The following is a 12301-nucleotide window of genomic DNA, read 5'->3' on the forward strand; positions in this document are numbered from 1 at the left end:
AGGGTGATAACTCATGATTATTAATACGGGATATTTTATATTTGCAGGGTAAAACACAATATCTCTAAAAAATCCAATTGGTAATGAATGATGTCTAGCATTTGCCAACTCATTTTGAAAAACTTACATCTCACGTGTGTATCGTAAAGCTAATCATACACAAACTCATCAAGGTGTTTAACCATTAGATAGTAAATTTTCTTATTTCAGTTCTTTAGATAAGTTAGGAAATAATCTTGAGTAAAGACTATCCTATTTTTCATGTATCTTTTCTTTCAATAAAAATAAAAATTACTTAGACTGAGTTTTCCAGGTTAAGTTCTAGGCTAGTATCAACTGCTAGTACACTTTCTGATATAGGTAAGATGAAAAACCCTTTCGGGACGGAACACCTCTCCGATACCCCAAACTCGTTTAAGCGGGTCAGACACTTTAAAAGTGGGGGAGAATGGTAAGGGGAGCCTCCAACATTTTGGTTTGAAAGTAGAATCATTTTCAATAGGTCTAAGACATTGTTTGGTTTACTCCTAGTACATGACAAGGGATTTCTTCAATCAAAATTATTGCTGACAAAACATACCAATATGAGTTGCAGCATTCACAATTCCTGTCAATAAATGTTTCGAAGTTGACAGGAGGAGTCAATTTCTTCCAACTATTGCAAAGATTGTGATGGAAGCTCCCTTTCGAGAAAAACAAGTACGGGACTTGCTGATGCATTTTGCTTCAAAACAAGCTATCTTGCAACAGAACAAGGACTTTGCCAAGTTGATATATCTGTAATAAGATCTCGAAACTGATCTATGAGATGCTTGAGGTGCTTGTTCTTATTTGCAAGATCCTGCAATTACAAAACCAGAAAAATAAATACTCAGTAGAGATTTTCCCTCTATCTAAAATGACACGATCTTATACGGAGTATTTAATCCAAATAACTTAATATATCGGTATATCCTTTAAATAAAACCCATTCAATCAGTCACATTGGTCAGTAGCAATTAAACAACAATCACGAGGAACATTTGATCTTAAAGCTATTATTTCCAGCTAATAAGTTTGATGTACATGACCTCACATAAGTACTCAACATCATGCTTCCATGAAAACGGAAATAGTTCACAGGAGCTGGACTTATAAACAGTAAATTTTTCTCGAGATAAGAACAACCAACAGTTATTAAGTTTTAACTTTACCATCCTCAAACTAGATACTTGATCTTCTAACTTTCCGATTTCAGCTTCATCTTCTTTAGAGACAGAACCATCCACATCTTCCTGACCAAAAGGAAAACAATTGCACAAGTCTGTCAGATGCCTACAAACACAGCAGCAGCAACCCTATTGTTTGAAAATCTAATAATTGAATATTGATTGAAGAGGAAAAACGTTGAGCAAACAAGAAAACTATGATCATAGTCGACCCATATGGCCGATCGCCTATGGCCTGTATTTTGCATGTAAAGTACACCCTCTGTATTTTAAAAAGAGATACACTTTGACCGGCACACAGTTTTTAGGAGAGTGAGTTGAATTTATTAAAATAATATGAAAGTAGGGTAATGGGTAAATTATTTATTATAGTTAAAAGATTATGTGAGTAAGTGTGGGGACCACAAGAAAGAGAGAAATATTAATACTCCGTATATTGGAAGTGGGGACCAAAACATGTCAAAAAGGATAGTGTATCTCTTTTAAAAATACGGTCGTTTAAGGATAGTGTATCTCTTTTTTAAATACGGAGTAAATGCTGACAACAAAACCACTCCTTTAGGATGTATTTGGTTTAAGGGAGGAGAAATGAAAGGTAAGGCACCCTTCTTCAAAGGAGGATTAGTCTTTTCCATCTTTGGAAACTAATTTGAACTTGCATTATTTCTGTTTTCAAAAATAAAACTGAGGGAAATTTGAGACTTGGTTTCCAGGGATTGTTTTTCCTTTCAACTACAATTAGCCATTTTCCTGTACAAAATAGAATGTTAATCAGCATGAGTTCGAATATCTTGAGGGATCCCTCTATAACTCTCATATCTTGAGAACACTTGATGTAAAATTTCTAAAGCCCTATGATTCTATTAAACAAATGTCATTCAATTTTAAGAAAGAACAATGTCACAAAGTTCAATTATCAAGTTTAAATTCTTGCAATAAAAAAAGAGAATTAGAGAAACTTACCTTGTGGTTCTGAGGCATGGCATTGAGAACAACACGAAGAGAAGCCACAGAAGATTTATAACGAAGACGAGCTTGTTCAAGAGTGCCACCACCCATATCAAATTGGTGGGTTGAATCTAACGAAACATCACCATTTGAACCCTCACTATGCCCATTGCCGGTGATAGTAGTGGGAGTACTAGTATCAGGAATGACAGAAGGAGAAGAGGTAGTTGTAGACCACAAGGTTGGGCTGCAGAGCTCATCATTCATTGCATATAAGATCCGAAATGCGGCCTCAACTGTCTCTTCTAAATGCTTCTGACCTTCTGCTGCTAGCTCCTTTGTTGATTTTAGGGTTTCAATTGCCATTACCTTGTCTCCCAATGTTGTACTGCTGATGATTATGAAACAGAGTGTATCAAGATGTTCTGGGAATAAAAAAAACCTAATACGACGTATGTAATATTTTATGGACTTCCTGTTAACTTACAAGGCAGTAAATTTTGTTCGTCACTGATCAAAAGTCATAAGTCTCACAACCATATAGTTGTGACTAGCAATCTCAAATGGGAGTAACACACTACCCATGAATTCAACGATAAATGTCTTAAATTAAAAGCTTTATAACATTCAAGTTAAACCCCCGTTGGTGGGATATAAATGGGAATTTCAGAGGAACATGGAAGGTTTCTAACAACTTATAGATTATAAAACACGTCATTCATAACGGGCAAAAAAGGGCTTGTTGTAACGGGGAACAAGAAACACGTGACCATCTTCTTCAGGTCCTCGAAGAAAAGAACAATTATATAGAATAAGTGGAAAACACGGTGTTCCTACTTCTGTAGGAACCATAACAAAAATTTGTTGCTCCTCCTGTTGCATAGATAATAATAGAACTAATATCCTGCATATATTGTAGGAACTACCGAGATCCCGCACTATAATACAATGCAGCGAGCAATAGTAACAAAAGTGACTAAATCAGCCACTTCAAACGATACAAAAGCACTTAAAAAGTGGCCCACGTCTGTTTGGGTACTCGAACAAACCAATTGTAATTCTGGAAAGAAGACTACAAATGTAGGTGCTCCAATAACAACTTTTGGCCACATCGAGATGTCAAATAGGGTTTCATAAAACTGACATTACAAAGGATAAAAATAAGAGCTATCTGCCAACTAAGGTCTCCTATCAAGACATACCTTGTAATCTGCATAAGTTCAGGTTTTCAGACTCTAGAGCCTACCTAAAGAAGTCAAGCTCAATCATCCAGCTCCTTTTCATGTCTTCCTAAAGTGGTAAGATCACGAGATAGAACTGTAGGAAAGAATACTGTAAAATCCGAAAATGTAAATGAAATGTGGGCCGAATATTTGATGTATATAAAGCTGTGACGTGTTATGCAAACACTGTCTTAGAAGCAAAATTCGCCCCGACTATGGTGCAATCGTAATAGGCGTTGCCCCCCAAGATTTTACACAGCAATTCGTTTTAACGTGCACTCGAATAAAACGAACTAGGAACTCATAATATGCTCAGAAGAATAGGAGAAGAGAGTTGGAATTTTTCGGTGTATAAAAAACTGATTCCCCAAAACTGATTATAAAGCAAGCAAGGGTTTGTAACCGAATTTAGAATTAAATTGGGCAATTAAACACTTGTAACTGCCAATTAGAATTGATCATGCAATTAACTGCCAATTAAACTGAAAATCAGAATTGATTTGGGAATTAAAACGGAAGCGAAAATCAAGGAACGGAATGGGCTACGTAACTGAACGGTCTCATAATAACTGGACCGTCAGTTACGACATGGCCCAAAAAGGAGGCCCCACCACACCGCGCACGTGCCACGAACCGGCCGGACGGCGGCGGCGCGCGTGTGGGGATTCCCTTTCTAGCCCAAACCACTAGGGGAAGCACTTCAAAGTATAAACATTCATTCCCTATATTTAAACAAAAGGAAGAGTTCATTTTCTTCCCATGTGGGACAATCCCCTTTACTTTAAATACTTCCCTTGAAAACCATACATTTAATTTCTATCAATGTGGGACATTTTCACAAATGGTAAAATACTTTCTTTGCATTATTTCCAACAAGAACAACCAACACAGAAATAGAAGGGGAAGATAGGAGCACCATGAAGGTAAGATGAGCAATATAAGTTGCTAAATACGAATATCTGATTTAGCATTCCATCTGTTCAGCATGCAGTTTGGCTCGGCCCGTGATGAGAAATAATTTATATCAAAAAGACTTTGGTTCTAAGAAAAGCTACAATGGCTACAACCACACCCCCTTTAAGGTCCATGTTAGATGCCGCTTTACAGAGATACGGGACAGACTTTCTCTAGTCTTGTTTTCAGTTTCTTCCTTTGATTTGTTTAGGGAAGGGTGGGGTGGGGTGTCAAGAAAACAAATGAGCAGCAGTAGACTGTATACTAATATCTAGAAATATCACCTGAATTGTACTAAGCAAATGTTTAGAGTACAAGGGACTAAGGGAGACCACCTAAGATAAATATCAGAGGGATGGAACAAAACAAGATAGGCTATGCACCTGCTACCAACACTCACAGCAAGCAAACACAACTATGTAGGGGAAGATTGTATATTTGATTAAGAAAGCTTGAAGCTTGTAACTACAAAAGTTGAGAACATTCGAGAGGTTCTCTTCTCTCCCTTTACTACCCAATAATTCCCAAGATGATTTCTGTTCTCTTCCCTCTCCCTTTTAATTACAAACCATGATATAAGACAAATGCAATTAACAAAAAGTAAAAAAGACAAAAGTACTTGCAGCAAGACAAATTCTTTTAATGAGCTCCCAAGAGTTGTAGCCGCTGCCTGCTTGCTTAGTGGTTCCCCTTGTACTTAGGTTGCTGCCCCACCGTTGTCATGTAGCTGTTTGTGTCTTCTCCTCACATAAAAGTACGGGTAGCAGGTGGGATAGTTGAGTTCATTGCAATGGCCCTCCCCCAAACACTCACCTTGTCCTCAAGGTGGAAGGCTGGAAAACGCAATTGGAGTATGTTGGCTTCTTCCCATGTTGCTTCAAACTTCGATAAGCCTTTCCACTTGATCAACACTTCCAATACCTCACTGCCATGCATTTCCTCTGTGTTGTGCGCACATCTCTTAATTCTTTCGGTTACACAGGTAGCTCTAACTCATGAGTGAGCTGTGCGGGTAGATTGAGTGGTGTTATGGTGTGACCAACAACCCTTTTGAGTTGAGAAATATGAAAACCGGGTGAATTTTACTTTCCGGAACTTCAGTTGGTATGCAACCTTTCCCATGCGTTGAGTGATCTCAAAAGGGCCATAGAAACGAGCGGCTAGCTTCTCAAAAGGTCTCCTTGCTAGTGATTTATGCCGATATGGTTGCAATTTCAAGTAAACAATGTCACCCACATTAAACTCTTCATCCCTCCTTTTGCGATCAGCTAGGTCCTTCATTCGTTGTTGCGCTCTTAACAAGTTTATGCGGAGTTCATCCGACATGAAGTCACGCTCCAACAATGATTCCTCCAAGCTGCCCACTGTGGTTTGGCCGTGCCCAACCTTAATGATGGGTGGTGGGTCTCTCCCATAGACTACTTTGAGCGGAGTCATTTTTGTTGAGTTGTGGGGATCAGAATTATCCGAGTACTCTGCCCAATGGAGCCACCTTGCCCACGCCTTGGGTTGCCCGGAAGCAAAAGACTCAAATACGTTTCAAGATTTTTGTTTAATACCTCGGTCTGCCTATCCATTTGAGGATGGTAGGCCTTGCTCGCCACCTTTCCCAGGCCTTGGGTTGCCGGAAGCAAAACATTCAAATACGTTTCAAACTTCTTGTTTAATACCTCGGTCTGCCCATCCATTTGAGGATGGTAGGCCGTGCTCCCTTTTAATATGGTTCCGTAAAGCTTAAACATCTCCTTCCAAAAAACGCTCAAGAACACACGGTCACGATTTGAGACAATTGAAGAGGGGAAACCGTGAAGGCGTACTACCTCCTTCGTGAATCCCTCAACCACATAGATGTAAAAGGGTGTAGTAGGCCAATAAAATGCACATTAATTTGACAGAGGATCAACCACTACGAATATAGTGTCCACCCCTTTGGAAATTGGCAACCCTTCTAAAAAATTCATTGAAATATCGTCTCAAACCCGTGTTGGAATAGGCAGCGGTTGGAGCAATTCAGAGGGATTCTATTGAGACAATTTATTTCTTTGATGTACCGCACACCTTCGCGCATACTCAGTTATTTCCTTGTGCATCCCCGACGAGCTATCTATAGGTATGTTTTTACATCCCTTAAGTTACCTCCCATAGGGCTGTCGTGGTATTCATGTAAGAGAGATGGTATCACAATGGCTCGTTTGGGTATTACCCAACCTAATATCTCTAGTTTAATTTCCTCAATCCACGAATCCACTGCAATCGCCTTTTCCACCCTTCCCACGCTACTACGTGCGTGGTTTCAACAGCCCCAAACTCCACTTCTCCTTCTATTGGACAACACACCAACAACACGATTGGAAGAGCCCGGTTTGTAGTGGACTTCAAAATCAAAGCCCATTAGTTTACTCACCCATTTTATGTAGTCGGCCCTATTTCTGTTTGTTGCGTTATAAACCTCAAACTCTGCTGATCAGACCGCACCACAAACCTCCTACCAAGCGAGTAATGTTTCCATTTAAGAACCGAAAGACAAACCGCCATAAGCTCCTTCTCGAATGACTTGCATTGAGCCCTAAGACCGAGCAACCTGCTGTAGAAAGCAATTGGTTTACCCTCTTGCATCAACACCGCACCAAGGCCGAAGCCGAGGCATCTACGAATATCTTGTTAAAGTTGGGCATTGCCAACACCGGCGCCCCACACATTGCCCGTTTCAGCTTCTCAAAAGCCTCAGTAGCATTTTCAGACCACCCAAACGCATCTTTCTTCAACTGATCGGATAAAGGGTGTGCAAGGATAACGAGATACAAACTTTCTATAGTATCAAGTAAGACCCAAAAATCCTCGTAACTCTCTCAAATTATTTGGGATTGTCCACTCAACCATGGCTCGGACCTTCTCCATGTCAACTGAAACTCCCTCTCCGAACACTACGTGACCTAAATATGCCAATCTCCCCTTTCCAAACTCACACTTCTTAATTCTCATAAAGCTCATGTGCTACCAGGGCACTCAATTTTTTTTCCAGATAACTCGTGTGCTCTTCAAGAGTAGAGCTATAGACTAGAATATTATAGAAAAATACTAAGACAAATTAACAAAGGAAAGATTTAAATACCTCATTCACGAGGGATTGAAATATTGTTGGAGCATTTGACAACCCAAATGGCATCACCAAGAACTCGTAATGCCCCTCGTGTGTGCGAAATGCAGCCTTTACTACTCTAACTACTCTAATCTGATGATACCTTGCTTTTAAATCGAGTTTGGAAAAAAAAATTGGCGTCGTGTAACTCATCTAAAAGCTCATCAATTATGGAAATTGAGTACTTGTCCGGAATTGTTTCTCTGTCCAAAGCCCGATAGTCAACGCAAAACTACCACAAACCGTCTTTTTGAGGCGCCGGTGCAAGGGACTGAGAAATTAATCGAGTACAAAACTCATCTTCTTGAGCTTTACCCTTCGTCAGCATGCCCAGGAACCTCTAAGCGAGTTTTCGATAGTAGGATAAATCGACTCACTTTAGCGACTTCGTTCCTTTATGCAAGCACTAAGCCACTAAACTACCTCGAATCAAAAAATGTATTTTCGGATCGCCACTAAGATTTTATCCTAAAGTACTTTTGAGAAACACTATTCTACTAATTGTGGTAGGGGCATGGTCTCGATAGGCCTTCCCAAGGTTTGGCCCTGGCTATATTAGTATAAAAGCTGTAAATTGATAATTTTAACTTTTCTGCAATCTGCACAAATGAGATTTTTACCTTTATTTGCCACCAAGGCTATCACATTTACTACAACAAAACTAAAAAGAAAATTAAAATTAAAGATGCCCAACAAAAAGGAGATATGACTAGTGACACAAAAAGCACAGAAGAAGAAGTTGATGGATTCAAGAACCAACATTGAGAAATTATTTCAATAATCAAAGCAAAACTCCCTTTCTAAAGAAAGACCGAGACATACACCAGTTCAAACAAACTTCCTGCCTAAGCTAAAGCAAAGAAATAATCTATTAGTTCACGAGGCCAATGTCAGTTTATAAATTAGTGAGTTAAAATCAAACAGAATTTAAACGAAAATCAAAGTGGAATGTTCCAAAATTGAGAATTTACTATGATAATTAACAAAACAACAAGTCACGTCTAGGTTAAATTGATTTGCCAGTTACAATTCCCATGATTTTGACCCAAATTGAAGTGTTAAAATGTCCATACTCCATACCCCTACTGAAGTGTCAAGGATTCTACCAGGGTAGTTGAGGCGAAATTACAAGTCCAGCTGATATAAGAAATGATAACAAAAGAATTGAAAAGCCAGGAATCCCTACTGACCCCTAACTCTATTACTTTCCTTTTAGTTATGCCCTTGACAGCTGGAAACTTTTTTGTAATGTAACCTCAGAAAATAAAGGCAGCTAAAAACTACAAGTTCTTGTTAAGTTATAAGCTGAAGGGTAATTTCCTGTCTATAACATAAAATTCCAACCCCAGAACATTGAATATAGGAGCCATCAACAAGACATATCAAGCATTGTCATCTACTTTTATGTATGTCAAAGCCTCAACAAAACAAGATAAACCACAAAACATAAACATACTTAATTTCCAATAGAATTACAACTTACTATTAGATATCATCATATCAGGATTATCAACCTATCCATCAGAAATCAGAATGGGTTTCCCGTTTCCATATAGGAGTTGTCATTATTACATGATAGAAGACCCTGGAAACGCAAAAGAAATGGGAACCCTAGGCAAATCTTTAAGTAATTAATCGTAGATTCAACGTTTTCCAAATATGACTTCATAACCACGGAACCGCCAGCAAAGCTCGTCCATTATAGGGACACAATTCCGATTAGTAATTACATATATAACTTAAAAGAACAACTGACAATTTCTAAAAGCTGAAAATATCAGTGCAATGTAGACACACAATGACGGAACCAGGATTTTTATTCCTAAGTCCTAACTGGATGAACGGTAAACATTTTTAAAATAAAATGCACATAAACTAAGGTGTATCATCTACGAAGCACGGAAACGCCAAAAAATCACGACTTACCGGAAACCGGGAAACGCGTTTCGGAACGCGCGAAACCGTTTCAGAAAAATGGAGACGTGTTTGAAACTGAATTCATCCCGGAAACGAATGGGAAACGAGATTTCAATCTAATATTCACGTTTCCCAAGCAAACTTGCTGACTGTATCAAAGTTTTTCCGCCAGAAAACTGAAATTAGGTTGAAGAAGATCTCAGTTACTCTGTAAATCACACTTGCATAGCCTATATTCGAAACTGTGCTACAAATTTGGGCCTGGCCCAAGTAGACAAATGAAAATTAAATCATTGAGGGTGTATTTGGTTCAGCATATTTTGGAATAAGGTATGGGATTGAAATCATCCAACCCCATACTTGATGTTTGTTTGGTTAACTATTTTTATAAAACTAGGATTAGGGTGAAAATTGGGCAATTTTACAGAAAATGCAAACCTTGCTTCCCCTGTAAAAGTGATGATTGATGCTTTAATTTCCCTCTCTTAGCAACTTGAGCTTGAAACTGAACAATAGATTAAAAAAAACCCCAAAAAATTAAAATTCTGCAATCCTACCAAAATCAGTTATTTTTAAAAATCGAACTCAAATTAAATTTTAAACAAGAAAATTTCCCATTTCCTTCGCATTTCAATTTTCTGGAAAAGAAAAATCAACACAATCTAAGCTCAAATTGAACGAAAAGAAGAAAATTTAACAAATTAAAGGTACCTGATCGAATCATATTTACGGAAATTGCGAGAAGCTTTCGAATAAAAGTACAGATTATACAGATGAGAGGAGAGAGGAAAAGAGTGTCAAAGGGAATTCCAAGGCGAGGTCTGAGGAGTGAGGACTGACGACGGTGTTTTTTCTTTTCTTTTTTGTTTAGGGAGAAAAAATAATAGGGAATTAACCGTATAAACGGCTTTTATTTCTATTTCTCTGATGTATTGGTATTGTAAGCACGCATGAGTCAAAATCTTCTACTCCCTCCTACGTTTGGTATTTTTCACGCGTTTTAACGATTAATTAATTTGCATCGAGATTCTCAAATTTTTTATTTAAACAAGATAAATTACGTTTATTTATAATGTTTTCACTTTTATCAAAATTCTGATATAGGGAAATGAGAAAAATTTAATGTCCCAATGGAAAAGTGTGAAAAATTTAATGTCTCAATGAATTTAATTGGTTAAAATAATTATTAGACACAAATTTTGATAGAATAATAAGTCATTTATATGATAATATAAAAGGAAATGTAAAGAACATTTTGAAATACCCAAAAAGGAAAACGTAAAAAACAAAAAGAGACGGAGGGAGTATCTTGCAATTTGTGTATCATTTCAATTTATCTGTGTGCCAGTTTATTTTATTGGTTGATATTCATAATTAGTCAATTATTTTTATTTTTATATCTAAAATCTCTATTCTATAAGGGAAGAGCTGAGGGTGTTTACGTAAACACAATATAGAGTATCAGTGCCGGAGCTATAACGTAACACCCTGATAATTCCTTATATTTATAACTAGATTTGAAGCCCGTACGATGCACGGGTTAAATTCTTTTTGTTATGAGATTTTTTTTTTTGAACTCTAAGCGATAGTTAGAACAGTGATTGTTTTTATAATCAGTGAGCATGACAGTTTTAATACTTCGTAGGTCTTTGTTTATCTATTAAAAATTTTAAAATTTATCTCTTATTATCTTCTACCGGTCTTGATTTATCTATTATCTTTTACTGTTCTTTATTTATCTATTTTTAGTTTTTTGTTACTATCTTTTACTGAGTTTTATTTACGTTTATCTGTTATTATCTTTTACCGGTTTTATTTATCTATTTTTAATTTTCTCTTATTATCTTTTATCGAATTTTATTTATCTATTTTTATTTTTTAATAAATCTAAAATAATATTATTGATTGATGACATGGAAATCCTACGTGGCGCTCCGAATGCTCTCCATAAAACTCCCATTTATATATATACTAGATTATAGCCCGTGCGATGCACGGTTTCTATTAATTTGTTGCGTTAAAATAAAACTCCTATATATATCAACTGCTATATTTTATATATTATATTAGATTGGTTTTATTTTTTATTTTGGATTGAATTTCATTTTAGATTTATTTTTTTAATTATTATAGACTTATAGTGTTTGATTTTGGATGAAATTGAATATAAAAATATTAATAATTAATTAATAAAAATATCTACATGGCACCTGAGAAACCATTAGATTCTCTACGTGGCGCTCTAATATTGGATTAATGTTTGATTTTGGATTGAATTTTATTTTAGATTAGTGTTTGATTTTGGATGAATTTTATTTTAGATTTATTTTTTAATTATTAGAGCGTTTGATTTTGGATGGAAATGTATATATTAGTACTTAATTAATTAATTTAAATATCTACGTGGCACCTAATTAATTATCTACGTGGCATTCGATTTTTTTAATTCAAAAATAAATTAGAAATCTTATTTTTCATTGGCCGAAACCATTAGTAATCATTGGTGTCGCTCTAATATTTCAACAAATATGTCTCCTTTATATATATATATATATATATATATATATATATATATATATATATATATATATATATATATATAAGGGAGGGATCCGGTGAGAAGTATACTTAAGGTGAGAAGCGTGAGAAGCAATATCAGCCTTTGAATTAAACAGATCCTACGGCTTTCATTAATACATGCGATTTAACTAATATCCGCGGCCGGCAACTAGATAAAAGAGTGGGTCTGCAAAAACTAAATAACGAGTCCAGGTAAGACTTCCCACGGGAGGCCTAAATCAACATTTCTCATTCTTCTACCATCTTCTTCCTTCCTCTATTCCAAACAGCACCAAAATAAAATCATCAAAACATACTCGTTTGAGTCCTCTTTTCTCCAACCTCCATACCTC

General features: G+C 36.6%; 1 protein-coding gene across 3 annotated transcripts; it reads right to left on the reverse strand.

Annotated features, from left to right (window-relative positions):
• Positions 1-165: 165 nt before the first annotated feature.
• On the reverse strand, positions 166-10269 carry LOC110800062 (mediator of RNA polymerase II transcription subunit 30). Of its 3 annotated transcripts, none has more exons than XM_022005347.2 (6): positions 10101-10269; positions 9828-9894; positions 9399-9565; positions 2172-2544; positions 1194-1274; positions 166-841 (listed from the first exon to the last, which is right to left on the reverse strand). In XM_022005347.2, exons 4-6 carry the CDS (start codon positions 2520-2522, stop codon positions 737-739), a joined length of 537 nt encoding a protein of 178 aa, XP_021861039.1. In that variant the 5' UTR covers positions 2523-2544; positions 9399-9565; positions 9828-9894; positions 10101-10269; the 3' UTR covers positions 166-736. The 3 variants fall into 3 exon arrangements, with proteins under 3 accessions (XP_021861039.1, XP_021861038.1, XP_056695980.1); XM_022005346.2 differs by having other exon boundaries at positions 2172-2547; XM_056840002.1 differs by lacking the exons at positions 9399-9565; positions 9828-9894; positions 10101-10269 and having other exon boundaries at positions 2172-9372.
• Between the last annotated feature and the right edge of the window lie 2032 nt (positions 10270-12301).

Source organism: Spinacia oleracea, chromosome 3, assembly GCF_020520425.1.
Source record: "Spinacia oleracea cultivar Varoflay chromosome 3, BTI_SOV_V1, whole genome shotgun sequence".
Classification (NCBI taxonomy): Eukaryota; Viridiplantae; Streptophyta; class Magnoliopsida; order Caryophyllales; family Amaranthaceae; genus Spinacia; species Spinacia oleracea.

Coding starts and splice junctions, on each gene's coding strand:
- LOC110800062 (XM_022005347.2), bottom strand. CDS start 2,522: ATGGCAATTGAAACCCTAAAATCAACAAAGGAGCTAGCAGCAGAAGGT. Junction 1,275..2,171: donor CCATGCCTCAGAACCACAAG/GTAAGTTTCTCT, acceptor CCTTTTGGTCAG/GAAGATGTGGATGGTTCTGT. Junction 842..1,193: donor AAGTATCTAGTTTGAGGATG/GTAAAGTTAAAA, acceptor TTGTAATTGCAG/GATCTTGCAAATAAGAACAA.